This window comes from Callorhinchus milii, unplaced genomic scaffold, assembly GCF_018977255.1.
Source record: "Callorhinchus milii isolate IMCB2004 unplaced genomic scaffold, IMCB_Cmil_1.0 Scaffold5, whole genome shotgun sequence".
Lineage (NCBI taxonomy): Eukaryota > Metazoa > Chordata > Chondrichthyes > Chimaeriformes > Callorhinchidae > Callorhinchus > Callorhinchus milii.
The window spans coordinates 23,350,025-23,369,649 of record NW_024704746.1 but is presented as its reverse complement, the minus strand read 5'-3'; the positions used below and the strand labels follow the sequence as shown (position 1 = coordinate 23,369,649).

The window sequence follows — 19,625 nt, the reverse complement described above, 5'->3', positions numbered from 1 at the left end:
GGAGGGGGATAAAAAGTTTGAGAACCAAACAGGAGTGGAACAAAAACAGAAGTCACTGGGAACACTCAGCAGGTCAGGCAGCACCAATGGAGAAAGGAAAGCGAGTCAACGTTTCAGGTCCACGGCCCTTCATCAGAATTGAGTAACTGGTCTTTCCAGACAACATTAACTGGCAGACTGGCAGGATTATTGGCAGACGAGAACATACAGCGTCTCCCGGCCAGCTCCCAGGAATGACAAGTATTATTTCTTATATTACTGTTACATTATTTGTGTTGTCCTGTACTTTTGTAACTACTGCATTAAGATTTCCACTATAGTCATATCAGGTTAAAATAAAAACCCTTTTGAATGAGACGTAGTCTGGTCTCGGTATAAATTACAGAGAATCCGACGCAAGGTATAATTTATAGAGGAACTACATGGCCAGTTAAAATCAGTGGGAGACTGGACATGATCAAAAGCAGGCAGCTGCCGGCAGAGAGAGACACAAATAGCGGCACTCGTCCACATTGTAAAGTACAATAACCAGGCTCTCTTTTTAAAGCAGGATGATAACATGACATCAGTCACAATAGTATGGGATTCGATGTAATCGAATTGTATCCCAGGAAATTTCTAGCTTTTTGTGTCTGGGTTTAAAGAAAGCTTTTGTCATAGCTGTCTGAACCGCTCTCCTGCTGATCCATCTCAACTAGTGTACAAGGATTATGACGTGCGCAAGAGGAAATATCATGGTAAAAGCAGCAGGATTTCCCTCCCTTAGAAAACTACTCTTTTGCACCATGCAATCGTTCAAACATTTTTTTTAAGAAAACATTTTAAACTCTTCTGTTAGAAAGCAGAGAGGATAGGAGAGACTTGGTGCCTGCAACAGAAGATCGAGATGGGTACAAAACCGTGTTGTGGAGCAGGGAATCCAAGTTGGAAACTATTTTATCTGTGGTGACGAAGATAAAGCTGGGAAAGAAGTACTAAAAGCAGATATGGAAAAGCTCCTTAAAGAATATAGAAGACTATTTTTTGAAAAAAAGAGGAATGGATGGGGCTGCTACACAAGGGATCTACTGGATGTCAAATCTACTTGAGCCTCTTAAACATCATTGTGCTTCAAATCCAATTGAAGACTTTCAATGTGATCTGGTCTTGTCGTGGTCACTCCAACGCAGCTTTTACTCTTGTTTGTGATCCTAAAGTAAATTTACATAGCGCCCTTCACGCAGGGTAGTGTCCTGGAGCGCTTAATCCTGGAGCGATCATGATTCGAGGTAGCAATGTGGCTCTCAATGTTTAATGTTTATATGAATTTGCACTGAGAACCTTAGGATTTCTTCCACACAACAAAGTAGGGTACTTCCCTCGTCCACATTTATGGGCATTTTATCAGTGAAAAGATGCACAGGAAATGGTTAACTGAAATCAAACAGTAAAGAGCACAGGTCAAATTAAAAAAAAGGAGAGATTTCCTAGAAATGCCTCCTCGTCTGCGCAAAAATTCATAGAAGAAATAATTTATCATGACAATTATGGTCTTAATTTAAATAGCAATCAGGCTGCAGATTAAACGTGTCATGATAGGAAAAAAACAGGTTATTTCTTGAATCTGTTTCCCTTGACAGCCGCACTCCAAAATTGTCCTCAATCAACTCCCAATCCCCAGTGCTCGTTGTACAAATTTATGCATTTTCCTTCCCTTTTCCTTTTCTTTCAAAACTGTCCCGCACGTAATTAGAAATTTAACGTCGCAGAACACTGCCTATTACATCGTAATTCTTTGTTCTTTTTTAACTGCAAATTGAGTGATGCTACATTAATTTTTAGGTACAAGTAATATGAAAAGTAAAGGGGGAAAATGAAAGCTATCCATGGCTATATGCAGATTACTCAGCTGTCTCTGACTAAATACTAAATGAATAATCTCCACTCTAATCGACTCTGTACTTTTGAAAGGCTCGGCTGAATAGAAAAACCCAGTTCAATTACGCAGGACCCACTGGTGCAACTACTCTTGAATTCTTAATGTCCAGACTCCTGAGAGATAAAATTTCTCTTAAACTTTGCACATCTTCCAGAAGCACAAATAGAGTGAAAAGCTGCTAACAGCACCATATCAGAACAAGATTAATTTAAAGCACTAGGGGGTGAGTAAGGAAGGAGAGAGAAGAAAAACAAACCCAAACTTTATCAATTTGAGATGTAAAATCATTTGAAATGATACCCAGGATGATATCACTATATCTAACCTATGAGCAAAAGTGTTACGTATATGGGGAGAAATGGCACATGGGACTGTTTACATAGTGTCCTGAATTTGCCGAATTCTGAAATATAATCTTTATTTTGATATGTTTTCTCCTTGATTGGCTTGTTTCTTAATTTCCAGAGGACACAGAACAGTGGCTGCCTCTGATTACAGTGACTAGTCCTGGGCACAGCCAAAGAAAGGGGGAAATACTCTTTTGGGGAAAATAAACCACGTGCCTGTCCATGATCATCAAGGTGAGGGGTTGATATGAAAGCTGGTGAGTGTGACAAGGGCTGATCTTTTTATAGTAGGTGTGCCTTTAAAGAAGATGCTCCTTTCTGTTAATGCTGAAATTGAACAACATCCAAATGGTTTCCAACCAGCCTTCACTGCCAAGTGCTGAATCTGGCTCATCATGGAGGGGTTCAGCTTGGTTTGCAAACTGCGAGACTCTGGGGGCAAGATTTTCACAGTCAATAATTATCTGATAGTTTGACATCAAGACCTGCCATCATCTCCAACGAGGTCAGATAAAGAGTTATTTATAGCCAGGATTACAGCCCAGGGGCAAGACGTACGGAAAATGTTCCTTGTTCCAGTTAAGATCGCCTGCAACAGAGTTCTCACTCAATCTCGTATCTTCAAGTCCTCACCCCTCATGCAAATTCCATGCCACATTACACAAAAAAATTGCAGCCTTCTCAGACACCTAGATCTTTCTCACCAGCAGTACCCTTCCACCTTATAATAATAATCCTTGCATTTGATATAGCGCTTTTCACGTCTTCTCAACGTCTCAAAGCGCTTCACAGAATAGACTGTAAAGTGAATTGACCGTATATTTGTGGGCGAATACTTTGATGTTCAAGATTTCTGAGCTTTCTTTGTGAGCTAAAGGTTCAGCATTGCTATGTTTGGTTCTGTTATAACCACCGCAGCATTTCGTATCAATTTTACCCCTCTCAAAAGTTTGAGTGAGGAGCTGAGAAGATTCTCTAACCTAGGTGTATCTTTGATTTTTTTTATATATAGAGCAAAGTCACATGAAGGACTCTGACCACCCAAACTAATAGTGATTTTAAAAAAACGAGTCTGTTCATCTGGCAGAACATAAGACAATGCACAACTACTAATGCTTGTCATGGAGATTAGAGAGAATCTTTGGATAACAAGGATCAAATCGTTGGCGCATTATTCCGTTTAAAATATCAACTGAACTGTTCCTACCCACTGCAATTCCTCACCTGTTGCATTATATCTCTCCCCCCCCCCACCCCCTACCACACCACTAATATTTACGCAGGTTCCTGTTACAAGCACGATACTATCACCATGGTTGAGTGGCTACTTAAAAGCTAATCTTAGTCCCGAAGGCAAAACTGACAACATTCTCAAGTCCAAGACTTTGAACGGACACAGGGAACTAATAAAAGCAGCTTCAACTTTACATACCTGACACCCTTAGTATATAGTACTTTCAGGAACATTATGTCGAAAACAGTTAAGACTGAATTAATTAGAAGTGATTACACTATCATCATTAATTAATTATCTGGTAATCACACTCCTGTGTACTTTAACATCTGTGTTGTACTGACAGAATCTAGCCCCAATCGGTGCCTGTCCACGAGGTAGGCCATTTGTTTAAGCTGATTCAATATGATGTTTCTGGTTCATATAATAAGCCTGGATCTGAACTAAATCAGGAGCCTCGGCAACATTAACCCCTCTTCAAGGCTACTGTGGCATTTGAATACCATTAATAACAACAGCAAGAATAAGGCACTTTGCCGTCTCGAGTGATCTACAAACACAGACCTGCACCAATTTACATTGTCCTCATTGTGGAACTCTCAGTTTGCTTTCTTTCTTATTTTTCCCGATTACTTGCTTGCAGAAAATGGCAGGAAAAGTCCAGGGAATCCTGCAATTCTCCAAGACTACAGTGATTGCATGTTGGTTGATTGACTCATCCCGCGGCGCCGAGCCTCCTTCAAGACCCGTCTCAAGACCTTCCTATTCGACCGTGCCATCGATCATCTTCCTTCCCCCACCACCCTCCCCCCTCCCTGATCCAGACCCCCAGCTCGGGTCCGAAACTCTGAATGGCCAGCACCTTGGGACGTCCTCCCATCGTTATACACTATGCACATGTCATTTTGTTGCTGTTGGTCACCCTAAGTTGAATTTGGTTTCCAGTGGAGAGAAGTAAACTTATACCAGGAATAACGGGAGCCCCTAAATTATGTAATTAACCCACAAAAGGGATTGGTTAACGACATAATTAGTAAATCCTTTCCATTGATGGTTATTACAAAATTAAGGATGCCTGCAATTCCCTCGATGCACACACTGTACACAGTGTACATATACATTTTACCCAGTGCATAATCTACCTGGATTTAGACATGGTGCTTAATGAATCCCCCATAGCCAGTGTAATCATGATGTAAAAATATTACAAGTTGGCCAAAAACTGTTTACAAAAAAATTGCAAAAAAGAGTTTAGTCTAGTTTTAATACACTTCACAGAATTGTCTATATACTTGTACAGATCAATTGATTGTATGACTGTCTGTGCTGTTGAAACTAGACACAGGGCAGCCAAAAAGGCGGTGTAGACATGTTTGTAATGCTGCTAGGTCATTTTCAGTGATTAAACAGTGTACAGTGTAAGGGATTTAAGCAGAAGATCAAGTGAATTGGGGGTTGGGAATCCAAGATGGACAAGTTGTCAATTAACCAAAAAGGAGTGAGTCAAACTTAATTTTCTTGTTCCAGACTTTCTTAGCTTCTTAAAATATGAAGGTGACAGTGAGATCTGTTGTAGACCGAGGGCAACACACTTTACATGCTCACCTTTAGTAAATGCCAAAACCTACATCTCAAAGTATTAGCTAAGACTGCATCCTTCTTAGTTCATATCTTACTCAGGCTTTGTTAAAATATTGGAACTGGCAGGAAATCACCTGGAGAAGCAGGTGGCTCCAATGAACAATAAGGGGAGTTTTCTCAGGATTCTGGAGAATAGAGAAGTGAATGCATGGAACTAACACATCTCCAATAAGGTTTGTTCAGGACAGTTTTATAGAAATCATTCCCATCTAACCCATAAACCTGAGATCACAATAGAATGAACTTCCTATAAAATTTGATGGTCACGTTATACATCCTTTTAACCCAGCAAAGTGACTTGTATGTACACTAGTAATGCCTCAGCGGCAGTCAATCGCTCAACAGGTAACTGAAATAGGTGAGACACCAAACTATTAAATCAAAAAGTGTCTGTTCAAATTTATTTTAAAGTTGATGTGCATTAAGGAATGATTTATAAAAATAATGTGATTAAACACTGATGTAAGTTACAGAATATGCTTAAAAATAGGATTTCTGGTAACTGACAAGTCTGCAGAAACTGTTGGCCCAAACTCTCAGACATGTAAACCAAGGGTGGCCGGGAAGCAATTGAAAACTTTCTGGAGCCTCCATTGTCGACAGACACTAAACAGACGCTTCTGAAGAGAACTGGCTCAGATCTGCATCAAACCATTCAAATTCGACTCGGTTTTATTTTACCTTCTGTTAAAGTTTCACAAGTCTGAAACCAAAGCCCTGGCGTGCTAGGAGCCAAGCTAAGAACTGATACACACATGCGACTTATGAACTGGAATTTACAGCAAATAATAAATGTCCCTGGAGAATCACCTACTTTTTTTTATTACATCTGGAATACCGTCTGTATTGTTTGGCCATAAGATGCCCTTACGCAGGAACTCACTAAAGGGCAATCTCAAGATGAAATGGTATTTTCTGTATTGTTGAAGGAATCAGCTTTTTCAACAAAGGTAAAAGTACAATTCTCATAATTTGTACTTCAAAAATGTACAGGGGGGATTGGCCAACGGGAGGGAATACGGACTCATCCCACGATCTCAATACCTTAAAATCGCCAGCTTTATTCTTTACTCTTGTGAATGTTGTTGAACGAAACATTACATATATATATTTTTAAAAATCCTCCCTCCCCCCACCACCAATCACCACAAAACAAAAGCTGCCAATTAACCTTTAAACAATGCACACTGAAGGCTTTTGGACGCACTGCTTAACATTCCCATGTGAAGGATGCTGTTGCATTTAATTGGGTAAATTCTGATTAGGGTCAAGATAATAGCCACAACAGAGATTCCATATTGACCCACCTGACTGAACATAGAAAATGGCCTTTTAATATGCAAAATGTACAGGCTGACAAAGTCACTTTGTCTTCCAAGGAAGGATAAAGGGGTTTCATCTGCTAATCTCCTTGGAACGAGTGAGGGTACTTAACTCTGTATATCTGACAAGACCAACTACAAACTGCACATTGCAGTGCCAAGTCACACAGGTGCTTAAACGTGCAGCACTTGCAAGGGGTTTACTTGCAAACCGAGGTCTGTAGATGTAATTAACTAAACATTAAAAGCAAAAGAGCTTCATTAGGTTTTCGGCTCCATCAAGTACAGTGTATTCTTGTTTAATAATAAGCGTTTAAAAATGGAAAATCAATTACCAGGACTCGGTTAATGTCCTGAACTAAGACAGCAAGGCTCAAATGGTTTACGACCATCAAATCAACCTAGAGAAAATGTCACACCTCTATATAACTCATCTCTGTGTAGATTAGACACAAGACATGGTTGTATTTTTATTTTTAATGCTGCTGTTTTGCAGAATCTGGGAGAGGAACAAAGCAAGCAATCGTCAGTGTTTTACTTAAGTGTCAATTATAATTATAATAATAACAATAATAAGGATTGTGTAAAACATGTCAATTGACCATGAAAGGAGTTTCATGGTCAATTGACATGTTTTACACAATTGAGAAAGTTGCCGAGAAAGAACTGATAATCTAAGAGTCAAATTAATGGGAAACAAACTATTGCCGAGACATCTCAAGTTAACATCTGTATCTCTGCTGATGTCAGGCTCAGGAACTCTCCCAATAAACCATTTCTGTGATGATTTCACCACTTGAACAAAGATTAAAAATTAAAATCATTAGAATTTTTTGCAATATTTTGACTTAACGGTGAAATTTGTGTTCTTTAACCTGGAACCCTCATTGTAGGTTGGCTGCAGATCAATTCTAAAGGGGAGTTGTTATAATTCACATCACACAACTGGAATGATGCAGTCACTGAAAGTTCTACACCCCACTGTTCAGGGACATTGCAGTTGGAGCCTTCCAACTCCTTTGCACTCTCCATCTCCAAACAAAAGCAAGGGCAGAAGTGTGTTACAAGTGCGGTAAGACAACATCAGAGCTTTGCTGCCCTGTATGTGGTTTCAAATGGTTTACAAGAGCTGTACCATTATTGTAGAACTGGGTTTCTCATCTGTAATGTTACACCTATCCCATCACCACTCACAGGACTCCCCCAATACTGTGAAACATATCCCTATGTACTTTAGATAACATTTACACCGAGAGCTAGCTCTATTAACAGAGGACAATGGTACTGCAGGTTTGAGAGCATTCTGCTATTTAGAGTATCCATTATTCTCAGTGGACATCTGCCCAAACTGGAATGCTCTTTGTGGTTAATTAGGAAACCTGTTATTGATGCAAACCCAAAGCAATGACAAGATGCAGACAGGGTCTTGTCTATCGACATATATACAGCACGAAGGTTGCCCCTGTTCAACCTCACAGGCCATGATAATCGCAAAATGTGATCAGTGTGAGCCAAATCGTGGCAAGTTAAAAAGCGTCTGGAAATTCTTTCTCCCTTTTTAAAGCAGGTATAAACGTCTCCAGTTTTTGTCCAGCCCATGTCACCTGCAGCTGAGAGGGTCACTCCTGAAAACCTGTTTTGCAAGGCATTAAAATGTTATTCTCGTCCCAACAAGACATCTCACTAACATGAATAAGACTGACAGATCACTGACCACTCTGACTTCTGGTTTCCTCTTTCAAAATGTATGTTTTCTTCAATAACGCTTAACTTTTCATAAAGCCCAAGTGTGTATATGACTTGAATACTTCTCCCGTATCTGGGATGGATTTGCGAGAATCTTACTTGCATTGGACAGACCTCAAGACAAGACGAATCATGAGAACATATGAGAACATTAAACAAGACCATCAAGCTCATCCTGCTGGAGGCTGATTTATTTTAAACCTGTGCCCTCTTGTTCTACTCTCATGGGCCAAAGTCAAAATGCCTTCTTGCATCTACACTTCATCATCTACCTTCTTCCAAATCTGAAACGTTTAGCTCTGTGAACTTCTCCTCATAACAAGGCACAGCACTCTGGAATCCTTCTTGCTCTTGCCCCATTGTCTTACAAATACACAATAAGTTTTGAAGCGGTAATTTAGGATAATATACACTTTGTATTCAAAGCAATATGGTACACAGGCACTTCGGACATTCTGTAATGCTCATTTTACCACTAATTAAACTCAACTGCCCAAAGTCAAACCATTCTAACCACACTCCAGCTATCAATAATTTGAAGCAAACTCTTTCAGATTGATGCTCCCAGCTGAGTCACTGTTTTCTCAGTCGTGTGCACTATATGAGAGAACTACCGTTCTGTCCTCTCCTGTTGGATAAGAGCAGCACATAACCCACCCCAACAACAAATTACCTCCCTATCTATCCTGCTGAATTCGAGTATTAACAGGCCTGCAATTAGGACAAATCAGTGTATGAGTCTGACTGATCCTATGGACCTATGAATGCATAGACACCCAAATATTTACTGTGCTCTGCTCCAAACATCTAGGAAGTTTGAAAATGTAGGATTTTTTAAATTCTGAAAGTGGGTGCCGGGCGGGGAGGTGAACAGGTAAAAAGATGTCTGAAATTAGTACTTTATAACATAAACCAATATTCCTGAGTAATCCACAGGTTGGGACTTGTAAACCTACTGCAATTGTATCATTGGTTAATGCTTGAGTACCGATTATCAGATGAGCTGTTCCACGACCCCCTTTACTTCAACAGCAAGAGGGTATAAAAGGCAGAATAGCACAGTAACGGTTCTAGCTTTCTTCTCACAGTTTATAACATCATGACTCCTGAGGTGAGATCAACAGCTAATCTCTCCCTGGTACCGAGACCAATTCAAATCCCTAGTGATGCCTCAACTGTGATCAGCTACCTCACCAGAGACCGGGGATCAAACACAAGATCTTCCCAGTCACGGAGATGGTTGGTACAGATGAAGAAGATCCTTTGACCATTTGAGCTCATCATTCCAGAACACCCAAACTACTGTCCTCCCATCATAGCAACAAGCTGCTTCTTAAATGGGTCCAGTGGCCTGGCCACACCAACCCTTCCTGGAAATCCATTCCAATTGTTAAAATTACACTCTTGGTAAAGAAATACTTCCCAGTGTCTGTCCTGAGACTGCCCTTTTCTACCTTGAATCTATGCGCTCTGGTTCTGCTGTCTTGTCGCATCTGAGAGTATTGTTTTGGGTTTACCTTCTGAACCCCCATTCAAAATCCTATAGACGTCTATAAGGCTCCTTCTGAGAAATCTCCTTTCAAAGCTGGAGAGCCCAAATCTAATTGTTTTTCATCTGAAGGATCAGCTACTCACCAGGATCTGTGACCATTACTGGGGTTTCTGAAGTGATTCAAGATGCAGTTGACCCGCTGCTATCAATCGTCTATGCATTAAACTTCTCTACTTTAGTGAAAGCATCTTTTTTTAAATAATATTGCAAAAAGATTAAAATCCTACACAGTGCTGCGGTTGGTAACATTGCCTTAATGGGTTCATAAAGATGTCTGTAGCACAAGAAATAAAGAATAATTTCTGTAATATTTGGATCTTGACTTCAAGATCCTCACACTGTTCAAATCCCTTCACTCCCTGGCTCCTCCCTCCCCGACCCCCCCACTCCCCCAATCCACCACCCGGCGCCTCCACTCGACTGGCACCAGCTCCTGCTCGTCCCTCGTACCCACCGCCCCACCATCGGAGGTCGCACTTCCAGTCACTACACCCCGAGACTCTAGAACACTCTCCCTCAATCCCTCTGCCTTGACCCCTCTCTCCCCTTTTCAACTCCCGCTGAAGACCCTCCTGTTCAACCGTGCTTATGGCCACCTCCCCCACCCCGCACCCGGCTCGGAGTCAGGCTCCGCCACTGTTGAGCGCTCTGAGACGCTACCCTGCGTGGAGGGCGCTGTATAAGTGCAGGTTATTGTTGTATTGACTACGGGATATGGTCTAGCGCAGCGGCCACAATCTTGACATCATTTCAGGATGGCAGTGGCTTTCGTTTTAGGAAGCGTACAGTTTGTGAAGTTCTTGGCATTCATTCAAGTTTGGGAGTTTGTGGCAAACTAGATGCTGACAGCCACAGCAATTGTGGTATTCATGCAGTCATTCTCTGTGAAGGATCATCAATTATGGCACGATATCTGCACTTTTGTCAATCAATAATGGAATCCGCAGTTGAGTCAGTAGGCATGTGTTTCTTAAAATAAATGCAGAGATATTGTGTAGGATTGAAAGGATTGAAAACAATCACCACCAGTTTGTAAACATTGGGACTGTAGCTCTGAAAATGTTGCAATATCGATAAATAATAATAATAATCCTCGCATTTCATACAGCGCCTTTTCACATCTTCGAGGCGTCTCAAAGCGCTTCACAGGATATACCGTAAAGTGGACTGTATACTTTGTGGGTGAAACGGGCAGCCAATTGCGCACAGCAGCGTCCCCACAAACACTCGTGGATTGATTATTATCAAAATTATTATTTTTTTTCTTGAGGGATTATTATTAGGCGTGTGGAGTAAGGAAAGTTGCCCAATGTTTCTCCCTGACCAGTCGGGAATCAAACCCAGGCCTCTCGCTTGCGAGGCGAGCGCTCTAACCACTGAGCTACAGGACTCCATTGCCTGGACCTGGTGAGTCTACGCACCGTTGAAATACTAAACCATTTCCTCCCTGAATTTCAAAACATCCGGAAAAAAGTTTGGGTAATCGGACACTGAGAGGGGGGAAGAGCGCTGCGGAAGCACAGAGCGGCGCAGAGTGAATTCGGGCATTTTAATAAAGAATAACGATCCTTGCGATCGATACAGCGCCATATCACGTGTCCGAGACGGCTCAAAGCGCCTCTCACCGGACTGTGTATTTGTGGGCGAAACATACTTCAGGAGACACTGCTTCAATTTTCCCCACTATAACCCCCTCCCCCCACCCCAGGACGGGGCGTGTGTGCGCGCGTGTGCGCGCGTGTGCGTGTGCGTGTTGAACGAACAGGTGCTTACCATTCAGCCTCGCCTGCCTGTTGGACCGCACTCGCAAAAACGTCTGGAGAGAGAGAGAGAGAGAGAAAAACAGAAAGAGAGGAAGTGAGAACTAAACCGGAGGCACTCACTCGCGCGGCCTCAGCGGCAGTGCCCGCCGGCCCCCGGCCCCCCGGCCCCCCGGGCAGGTAAACAAGGACCTACTTCCTCCTTGCCGTTGGCCTGGTCCGGATCCTCCATCAGGGCCGGCTCCAGGCCGGGACTCAGGTGGGAGAGCCTGTTCATATTGCCTGGCATGCGGGCGGGGCCCGGAGAGGGCCCGGGGGCTGGCCGGCCGGCCCCGGGCGGCCCGGTGGCAGCAGCGGGGAGGATGCCGGTGGATTCAGGCTGTCGGGGGCCGTCTCTGGCTCAGCCTGGGCCGGGCCGTGCAGGCAGCCTGGTCACGTGACCGGCAGCCCAGGGTCAGAGTGCACTGCTGTGCTGCGGGGCTGCGCCTGCGCCCCCTCGGCCCCTAGGTGGCAGCAGCCTAGCACTCAAGCTCACCGCCCCGCTTCCTCACCCCCCCGCCCCCCCCCACAACCCCCCCGCACAACCCCACAACCCCCCCGCACAACCCCCCAACCCCCCCACAACCCCCGCACAACCCCCCGCAACCCCCCCGCACAACCCCCCCGCACCCCCCCACAACCCCCACCCCCACAACCCCCACAACCCCCCGCACACCCCCCCCACAACCCCCCGCACCCCCCCCGCACCCCCCCCACAACCCCCCCCCCCCACAACCCCCCCGCACCCCCCCCCACAACCCCCCCCACAACCCCCCCGCACCCCCCCCCCACAACCCCCCGCACCCCCCCACAACCCCGCGTTACAAACCCCACACACTGTGCGACGTCTCACTCACTCACTCACTCACTCACTCACTCACTCACTCACTCACTCACTCACTCACTCACTCTTTTAATTATCATCGTCACCGTCACGTTATTAATGACGGCATTAATGATATTATTAATAATGATCACAGTCGTCGCATTAATAATCATCGCGATACTCGTATTAACCATCGCGGCAATAATCCCAGTATTGTTAATAATCGTCGCAGGGCGGATGGTAACGGCGGGTTTTATCCATAGTAATCATCATCGTCGTCGTATTATTATTATTGATAGCAATCCTCGGATTTGGTTGAAAACGGGCGTCTCAAAATGATTACTTTTTAATAAAAAGTCAATTTTAAACACCGAGTGTGTTTTCGGCCGTTCATCAATTAGTTTAAACAGTACTATTGTTAATAGTACGTTTTGTGCTGAAATAATTTTAGCCTCGACGTGTACCAAAAACAAAGTATTTTTTTAAAAAAACACGAGTACTACGTCAGCTCCTGTGGGCTGGGGTGGGGTGAGATTGTCACTTGTCCTCGGGTTTACTTGGTCCCGAAAAGTGACCGGGTTGTTTGCAATCGTTTTCAGAGTAACATAATAAAAGTACACTGTAAAAGTTTACACTGCGGCAACGATTTGCACAGCAAACCCCACTCTCCACACCCGAACCCCAGCAGTTAACATGGTGCTGGGGCAAACAGAGTTTCCAAAATGACTGCTATTCATACTGGACCTGCCTTAAAGTAGCAACATGCCTTTGAATTTGCTTAAAAAACAGGTAGTTTTGGGGATAATATTGGTTAGAAGACAATAATGGTTACAAACATCAATGTTTAACAAACATACAAATATCATTTCTTTTTACATATTGAAAAACAGATCTGTGAGAAAGTTACAAGACACTAACTCGACTGTCACACAGCACTCGAACAAGTTTTAAAGCTTTTCTGAACTTCACATAGTAATGCGTTTTAATGTATCATATATAATATATATTCTTACCAGTTTTCATCAGACATTACTAACAGGGACAAAGAGTGCTTAGTGTAAAACCAAGGACATTGCTGCTTACAGTGACTTAGCACCTGAAGAATAACAGCTCCATCTAAAGATGATGTCCTTTCTCCCTCACATCCGCACCACAACTGGCACTGCCTTCCATCACCTCCGGAACATCGCCAGACTACGGCACTACCTCACCCCTCACGCGGCTGAAACCCTGGTTCACGCCTTTGTCACCTCAAGGCCGGACTATGGGAACTCTCTCCTCGTCGGCCTTCCCGGCCCTCCCTCCACACTGCAGGTCATTCAGAACTCTGCAGCTCGTGTACTGTCCCGCACCAGGCTTCGGGACCACATCACTCCTACCCTCGCCCTCGCTCGCCTCCACTGGCTCCCCATCCCCCAGAGGATCGAATTCAAGATCCTCATCCTCACCGACAAGGCCATTCACGGCCTCGCTCCCTCCTACCTCTCCGACCTACTATCCCCCTACTTATCTGCCCGTACCCTCCGTTCCTCCGGCTCCGGTCTGCTCCACGTCCCCCGCCCCAACCGCCCTACCATCAGTGGTCGGGCCTTCAGCCTCTCAGCCCCAGGCTCTGGAACTCTATCCCCAGTGCCTTCGCCGCCTCCTCCCTTTCCTGCTTCAAGGCCGGTCTCAAAACCTTTCTCTTTGACCCGAGCCTTCAGCTCCCCTCTCGACTCTCTTCCCCCTCCTCGCTCCCTCCCTTCCCTCCCCTCACCCTGACCATTTCCCCCCTCCTTGCTCCCTCCCTTTCCTCCCCTCACCCGACCATTTCCCCCCTCCTCGCTCCCTCCCTTCCCTCCCCTCACCCTGACCATTTCCCCCCCCTCCTCGCTCCCTCCCTTCCCTCCCCTCACCCTGACCATTTCCCCCCTGCTCGGGTCATGACCCAACTGTGCAGCGCCTTGGGACGTCGTCCTGACGTGAAAGGCACTTTATAAATGGAATCTTGTTGTTGTTGTTGCTGCAGTGTTTTGCAGTATGCTGGTTGGTAGCTATTTATCACATTATGCTCTTAATATAAATTACTGTCACTGCTATGGTGACATTCCTAATGATACCTAAACTTCACAGTGTTGGTAATCAGCGGTAACAGAAAGAATATCCATTGGCAATAATACAACACCAGGTCCTCAATGGGGGTAGATTTCAAAACCCAGCTTACACAGTCCTGAAGTATAATGAGGAACAAGGCTTGAAAGAAAAAATTGTCAATGTGTACAAAAGCAAGAGGCCAGAGTTGGATGGGGCAGCTACGGTTCTTCGTGAAGAGAAGACCTTTAGGCAAAGTGATTTTTCTGCACATAAGAGGTTAATGTTTGCACAACACAATAACTAACACATTTTCATCAACTGCAGGAGAACGTCAATTATCCAAACTATTTATAATTAGAAGTAGTGTGGATCCGATAATTCATTTGTTGAGATACTCAAACACCAATTAGGATGTACACATCAGCCTTTTCCTTTGTCAGTGTGGTGTGTGACATATTGTACCTGTCACTATAATGTATCACTTATCTCATATGCTAAACTCCAGTAACTTGCTGTGTGCTACAACACGGAGAATTGAGAGAATATTCATCATTAGACTATAAAATATGTACTTTCTTGCATGAAAAATAAATACAAAGATGGTGTCTTGAAATAGCTAACATATATAACATATATATATATATATAACATATATAGCCTCGATATGCTGAAGCCTGAGCCAGATCGCGTCAGTTATGTGAAAATCACAAGATGTGTATTGTATATTAATCAATGTATTTGATAAAGTGTCCAAAACCTTATCACGTCATCGAACATCTCAAAGTGCTTCAAAGGATTTACTATAAGATGTAGTGAATGTGTGTTTGTACATTGCAGCCTATCAAATGATAGATAGGCCACAGACTTATTAGCCAAAATCAGATCAACCTCTGTTTCCCCACTCTTGCATTTTAGATTAATTTTTTTTCAATGTTATGCTTTACAAGAGAAGTTAAGTAACATTTTTGCAGACCTCTGAATATTGCTGTCAGGTTGATCACTAGAAGGTGCCTCAGTGCAGCTCAGGGAGTATTTTCTAACAGTTATAATTGTTCCTCCCTCTTCCTGTGACTAAGTCCATTTGGCTCCCCTTCCCGACAAGGCGCCATATCCAAAATTTGGAATTTGAATGGGAATGGGGAAACAAGGACACAAATCTGTTTCATGGCACAGCACAGTGAGGCACCAACCAACCACTGCCCTCTTCCTGATCCAACTTTTGTTTCCGCAGAGTAAAGACACCTCCCTTTTCTCAGACACTTTTGTGATAATAGTTACTATTACCAGCAGCTCATAAAGATCAAGGCGGAAACTAAACCTAACAATGAGATTCCAACAAGCACAACATTCCTGTTTACAGACTGTTATCTTATCCTAGCAATCTATGAAATATATACATTTTTAAAAATCATACTGTTTTACGTGAAAGTTCCTGGGACACCGAGATTGGTGCTGGTGCTCCTGATATCTAGTAACAAACCAATCACTTAACACCAGAGATAAGAAGTGTTCCCACTTCAGGAGTGCCTGACTGCACGGTTGAGTGATAAATTGGAGACTATATAGATTTGTGGCTGAATCTGCAAATTACATTACTCTAAATACCATCCTGGTGGTAAAATCTGCTATTCCAATGGAACTCGAGACTCACTGTTTAAAAGGTCACATAACGGTGGTAATCCGCCTACATTTAAAGGGGCAAAAAAAAGCAAATGTACAGAGGTTACTTTGCATTCAGTTTAATAGCCAGTGAATGCTGTTCATCCCCTTTCCCACCTGGTATCTGTCTGAATGGTGACTGTCATCGGTAGAGAGTGGTGACGCTGTGGGAGATTCTCCTTCCCTCTTGATTGGTGCTGATAACAGAACGGACTGTGAAGAGAAGAAACAAAAGAAACGTGCATGAAAAATATCCCGACATGATGCCCAGCACTATCGGAAATGAAATGAAATTCACGCGAGCCACTGGAATATTGTGAGCGGATCACAGTTCATATCATGAAAGCACTTCCGACACAAAGGTGATAACGTGCCTCCCAGGGACACAAAGAATTTTAGCAACGTGCCACACCACGCAGGAACATAACATCTGACTGATTCAAAACATTCATTTGGGCGCTTTTTGCTCCTCTTTCTCAATGAGAAAGCGGTCACAATTCAGTATGTTTGTGACCCTTCTTGATGCTTTCATGTGAAGTCTATCCAGTACTGTGGTTAGAAACTAATGCATTATCATATAATTTAAACATACTTTGGTTACAAGTTGCAATAACATTATAACCTACATTTGTGTTAGGCTCTCTGTAATGGACCACTAGCTCATCTGTATTGTTTGATATTCCCTCCCTCGACCTACCACATGGTACAACAGAGATTGGACATTTGGCACCTGCGAGGAATCGAGGATGTGAACCCACATTATACAATTCTGTTGCAATGTAAATTGAATTCTTAAAAGTCTGCTGGAATTCCCAGCCATTTATTTATGTTTCACACAGAGATATTGAAGCAAACCAGAATATTACAGTAATAAAGTTACTTAGATGTCAGGAACATCTTTATCATTGAAACATTAACACTGCAGGAGTTAAATGCAATTAGAGTGACTGGTCAGTTTTGATATGATTTTATTTAATTGCACCCGTAGCAGGAAAAAAAGGTATAGCTAAAAAAAAATCAAATAATTCTAAGTCCTGATGGCCACATTCTTTCCGAGGTCACGTGGTGACAATCCAAGGCACGTTTCTGTGTAGACCCAGACTGGGCAAGGCAGGCTTATTGATTGTAAATTATTCCTATCATTAGCCCTTGGGTCAATTAATGTAAATTCCTGTGTTGATATTGCCAATTCCGTTAGCATTTGCACGTGCGCTATGCTTGTAGCATTTCCTTGCGTGTATTCAGAGGGGAAAAAAGTCACATCTAAACACTTTTATTGAAAAAACATCAGGCCCGATGGTTCAACTCATATTGGGATGAATATTTCCTTCTTCATCAGTTCCGGAGCTGAGCTGAGGTGCAGAATGTATCAATACAGTATCTTGAGATGTAATTTAGTTTTTTTCCCCCCTTCTAAAACCTCTTATTCAAAATAGAGGTCAAATGATTAATAGACCACAATAGTTTTCGTCAAGTAGAAGCTTATTCCAGTATTAATCAAATAACTGAATAATCGGTGTTCTCGCTAAGCAGACAGTAGAATTAAATGTTATGTATTGGTTTCATACTTTTGGCTCGCTGCTAAAGCAAGACCCATTTATTTCACAGCCCCTGAGATCCATGGAGACGACCTCTGAAAAATGTAGGGCTGAACTAATCCCAAACATGTCAATCTCAAGCTCTCGTCTGCATATGGCTAGCAGTTCAGTTTAATAAAGTATCCCTAAATACTGTGAAGCTGCTCACTTCAAAACACCTCCCTTGCATGCTTAAGAGGAAACGCAGAACCATTGATACAGAATAATACTGTCCTCCTGCAGCTGTGGTGTATTATAGGAATGTCACAAATAATAGATCCTTTAATGCCAACTAGTTATTGGGTTGTCTGGATGAATAATTGATTGCTTGGTGATGACAAAAAGGAATCAGCCCAGCAGTTACAATTCCAGCGTTTTATTATTTTTTAACAATAAATATTGTTATTTGGAATTGCAGCACAGAAATAAAGCACCATCTGTCATCCAAACCTGTACAGCATGCTCCGTTTTTCACGAACACAAAGATTCGGAGTTGCCAGTTGTTTTGGTTTGAATATATGGATGACAGGTAATATAACTAAAGAGCATGATAAGCACTGTTCAATCTGAGGTTCTGATCTAAGATTCTTTCAATCCAATCTTCCAAGATTCTAATACTGAACTGAAAAAGACCAATTGGAAAAATAGTTGATGCAATGACAATGGGATGTGGATTTAATTGGGTTATTTGACTTGTATGTGACCACGCACTAGAGGATATAGATTTTAAAACTAGCAAGCCATAAGACAAATGTATTTTCCCATAGATTTCTGCATACGCGGAAAAGTCTCAACATTGAGATGAACAAATATCCCATGGGATGTAATAGTCCTGTTCTGCTGGGCCAGAGAGGAATTCTGACACGGGACTGCATTAGTGGAGATGTGGAGCAGAGTTCAAAGAATATTTTCCTCAAGAAACTTTGCAAGAGTTTATGTTATAGTGGTCCGTTATACATGGTTCACATAAGGGCTGACTGGGTGAATGGCCTATTCTTGTTATACACTCTACCTTCTCATAAATCAGTACTGAGATAGTTTTAGCAAACTTTATCAATTAATATGGTATTTAGTGAATGTGCTCACACCATTTAATGGAAAGACATTGATACAGTACTACACTCACTTTTCAAAATATTATATTGACTCGATCTCAAATTTAGATCCTGTCTTTAGTGTCTAATTGGAACGCTGGTCATCCTTTAGTTTAATACATAAAATATATTGAAAATCCCACTGCAGATAGAATCTGTAATTTGCCCTCACACACTGCATTATTATTACCTTTTTAGTTTAGTTCCGTCCACAATATATACAGTCAATTCACTTTGAAGTGTTTTCTGTGAAACGCTTTGAGACGTTTCAAAGACATGATAAGGCGCTATATCAAATGCAAGGATTATTATTATTGCTGGAGAATCAAGTGTTTTAGTGATCCACACAGAAAGTAGGAAAGAACTATTGGGATCTCAGGTTAGTTGAGGGTTTTTCTCCCAATTGCATCACATGTTCGATTACCGAGTGGCACTGAGTCCAAATGAGTTTCTCCTTTTTGTAACGGAGTGATAGCCACCTGTTCCACCCAATAGCAACAGACTCCCCCCGCGCCCCTCTCTCCCTCTCCCCCCACCCCCCTCTCCCCCCCCACCCCCTTCTCTCCCTCTCCCCTCCGTCACCTACCCACAGAAACAAGAACACAGATGCAAAAATCCAATGTTGTGTAACTTAAATCAAAGGTCATTTGCAGAATCATTCGTTTCAGTATTTACATGTGAAAGGAAGGAAGGTGATAAAAGCAACGTGATAAAATGCTGGCAGTAATCCTGCCGTGTCTGAGGGTAAAGGACAAACTATCTCTGCAGTGGGATCTTCAATATATTTTATATATTTCTACCGTCTCAAACATGAAGCCTATGGAGATGGGAGAAATC

The 19,625-nt window shown here is 42.8% G+C and overlaps 1 protein-coding gene across 6 annotated transcripts in view; it reads right to left on the bottom strand.

The window, feature by feature from the left end:
• The window catches only part of rnf220a (ring finger protein 220a), a 229,408-nt gene that overhangs the window by 52,656 nt on the left and 157,127 nt on the right, over window positions 1-19,625 (bottom strand). For all 6 annotated transcript variants that reach the window (XM_007899915.2, XM_007899912.2, XM_042334845.1 and 3 more), the window contains exons 5-6: window positions 16,235-16,330; window positions 11,534-11,576 (exon numbers count right to left, since the gene is read on the bottom strand). In XM_007899915.2, coding sequence (XP_007898106.1) covers window positions 11,534-11,576; window positions 16,235-16,330 — 139 coding nt within the window. The remainder of the gene's footprint in view (window positions 1-11,533; window positions 11,577-16,234; window positions 16,331-19,625) is intronic.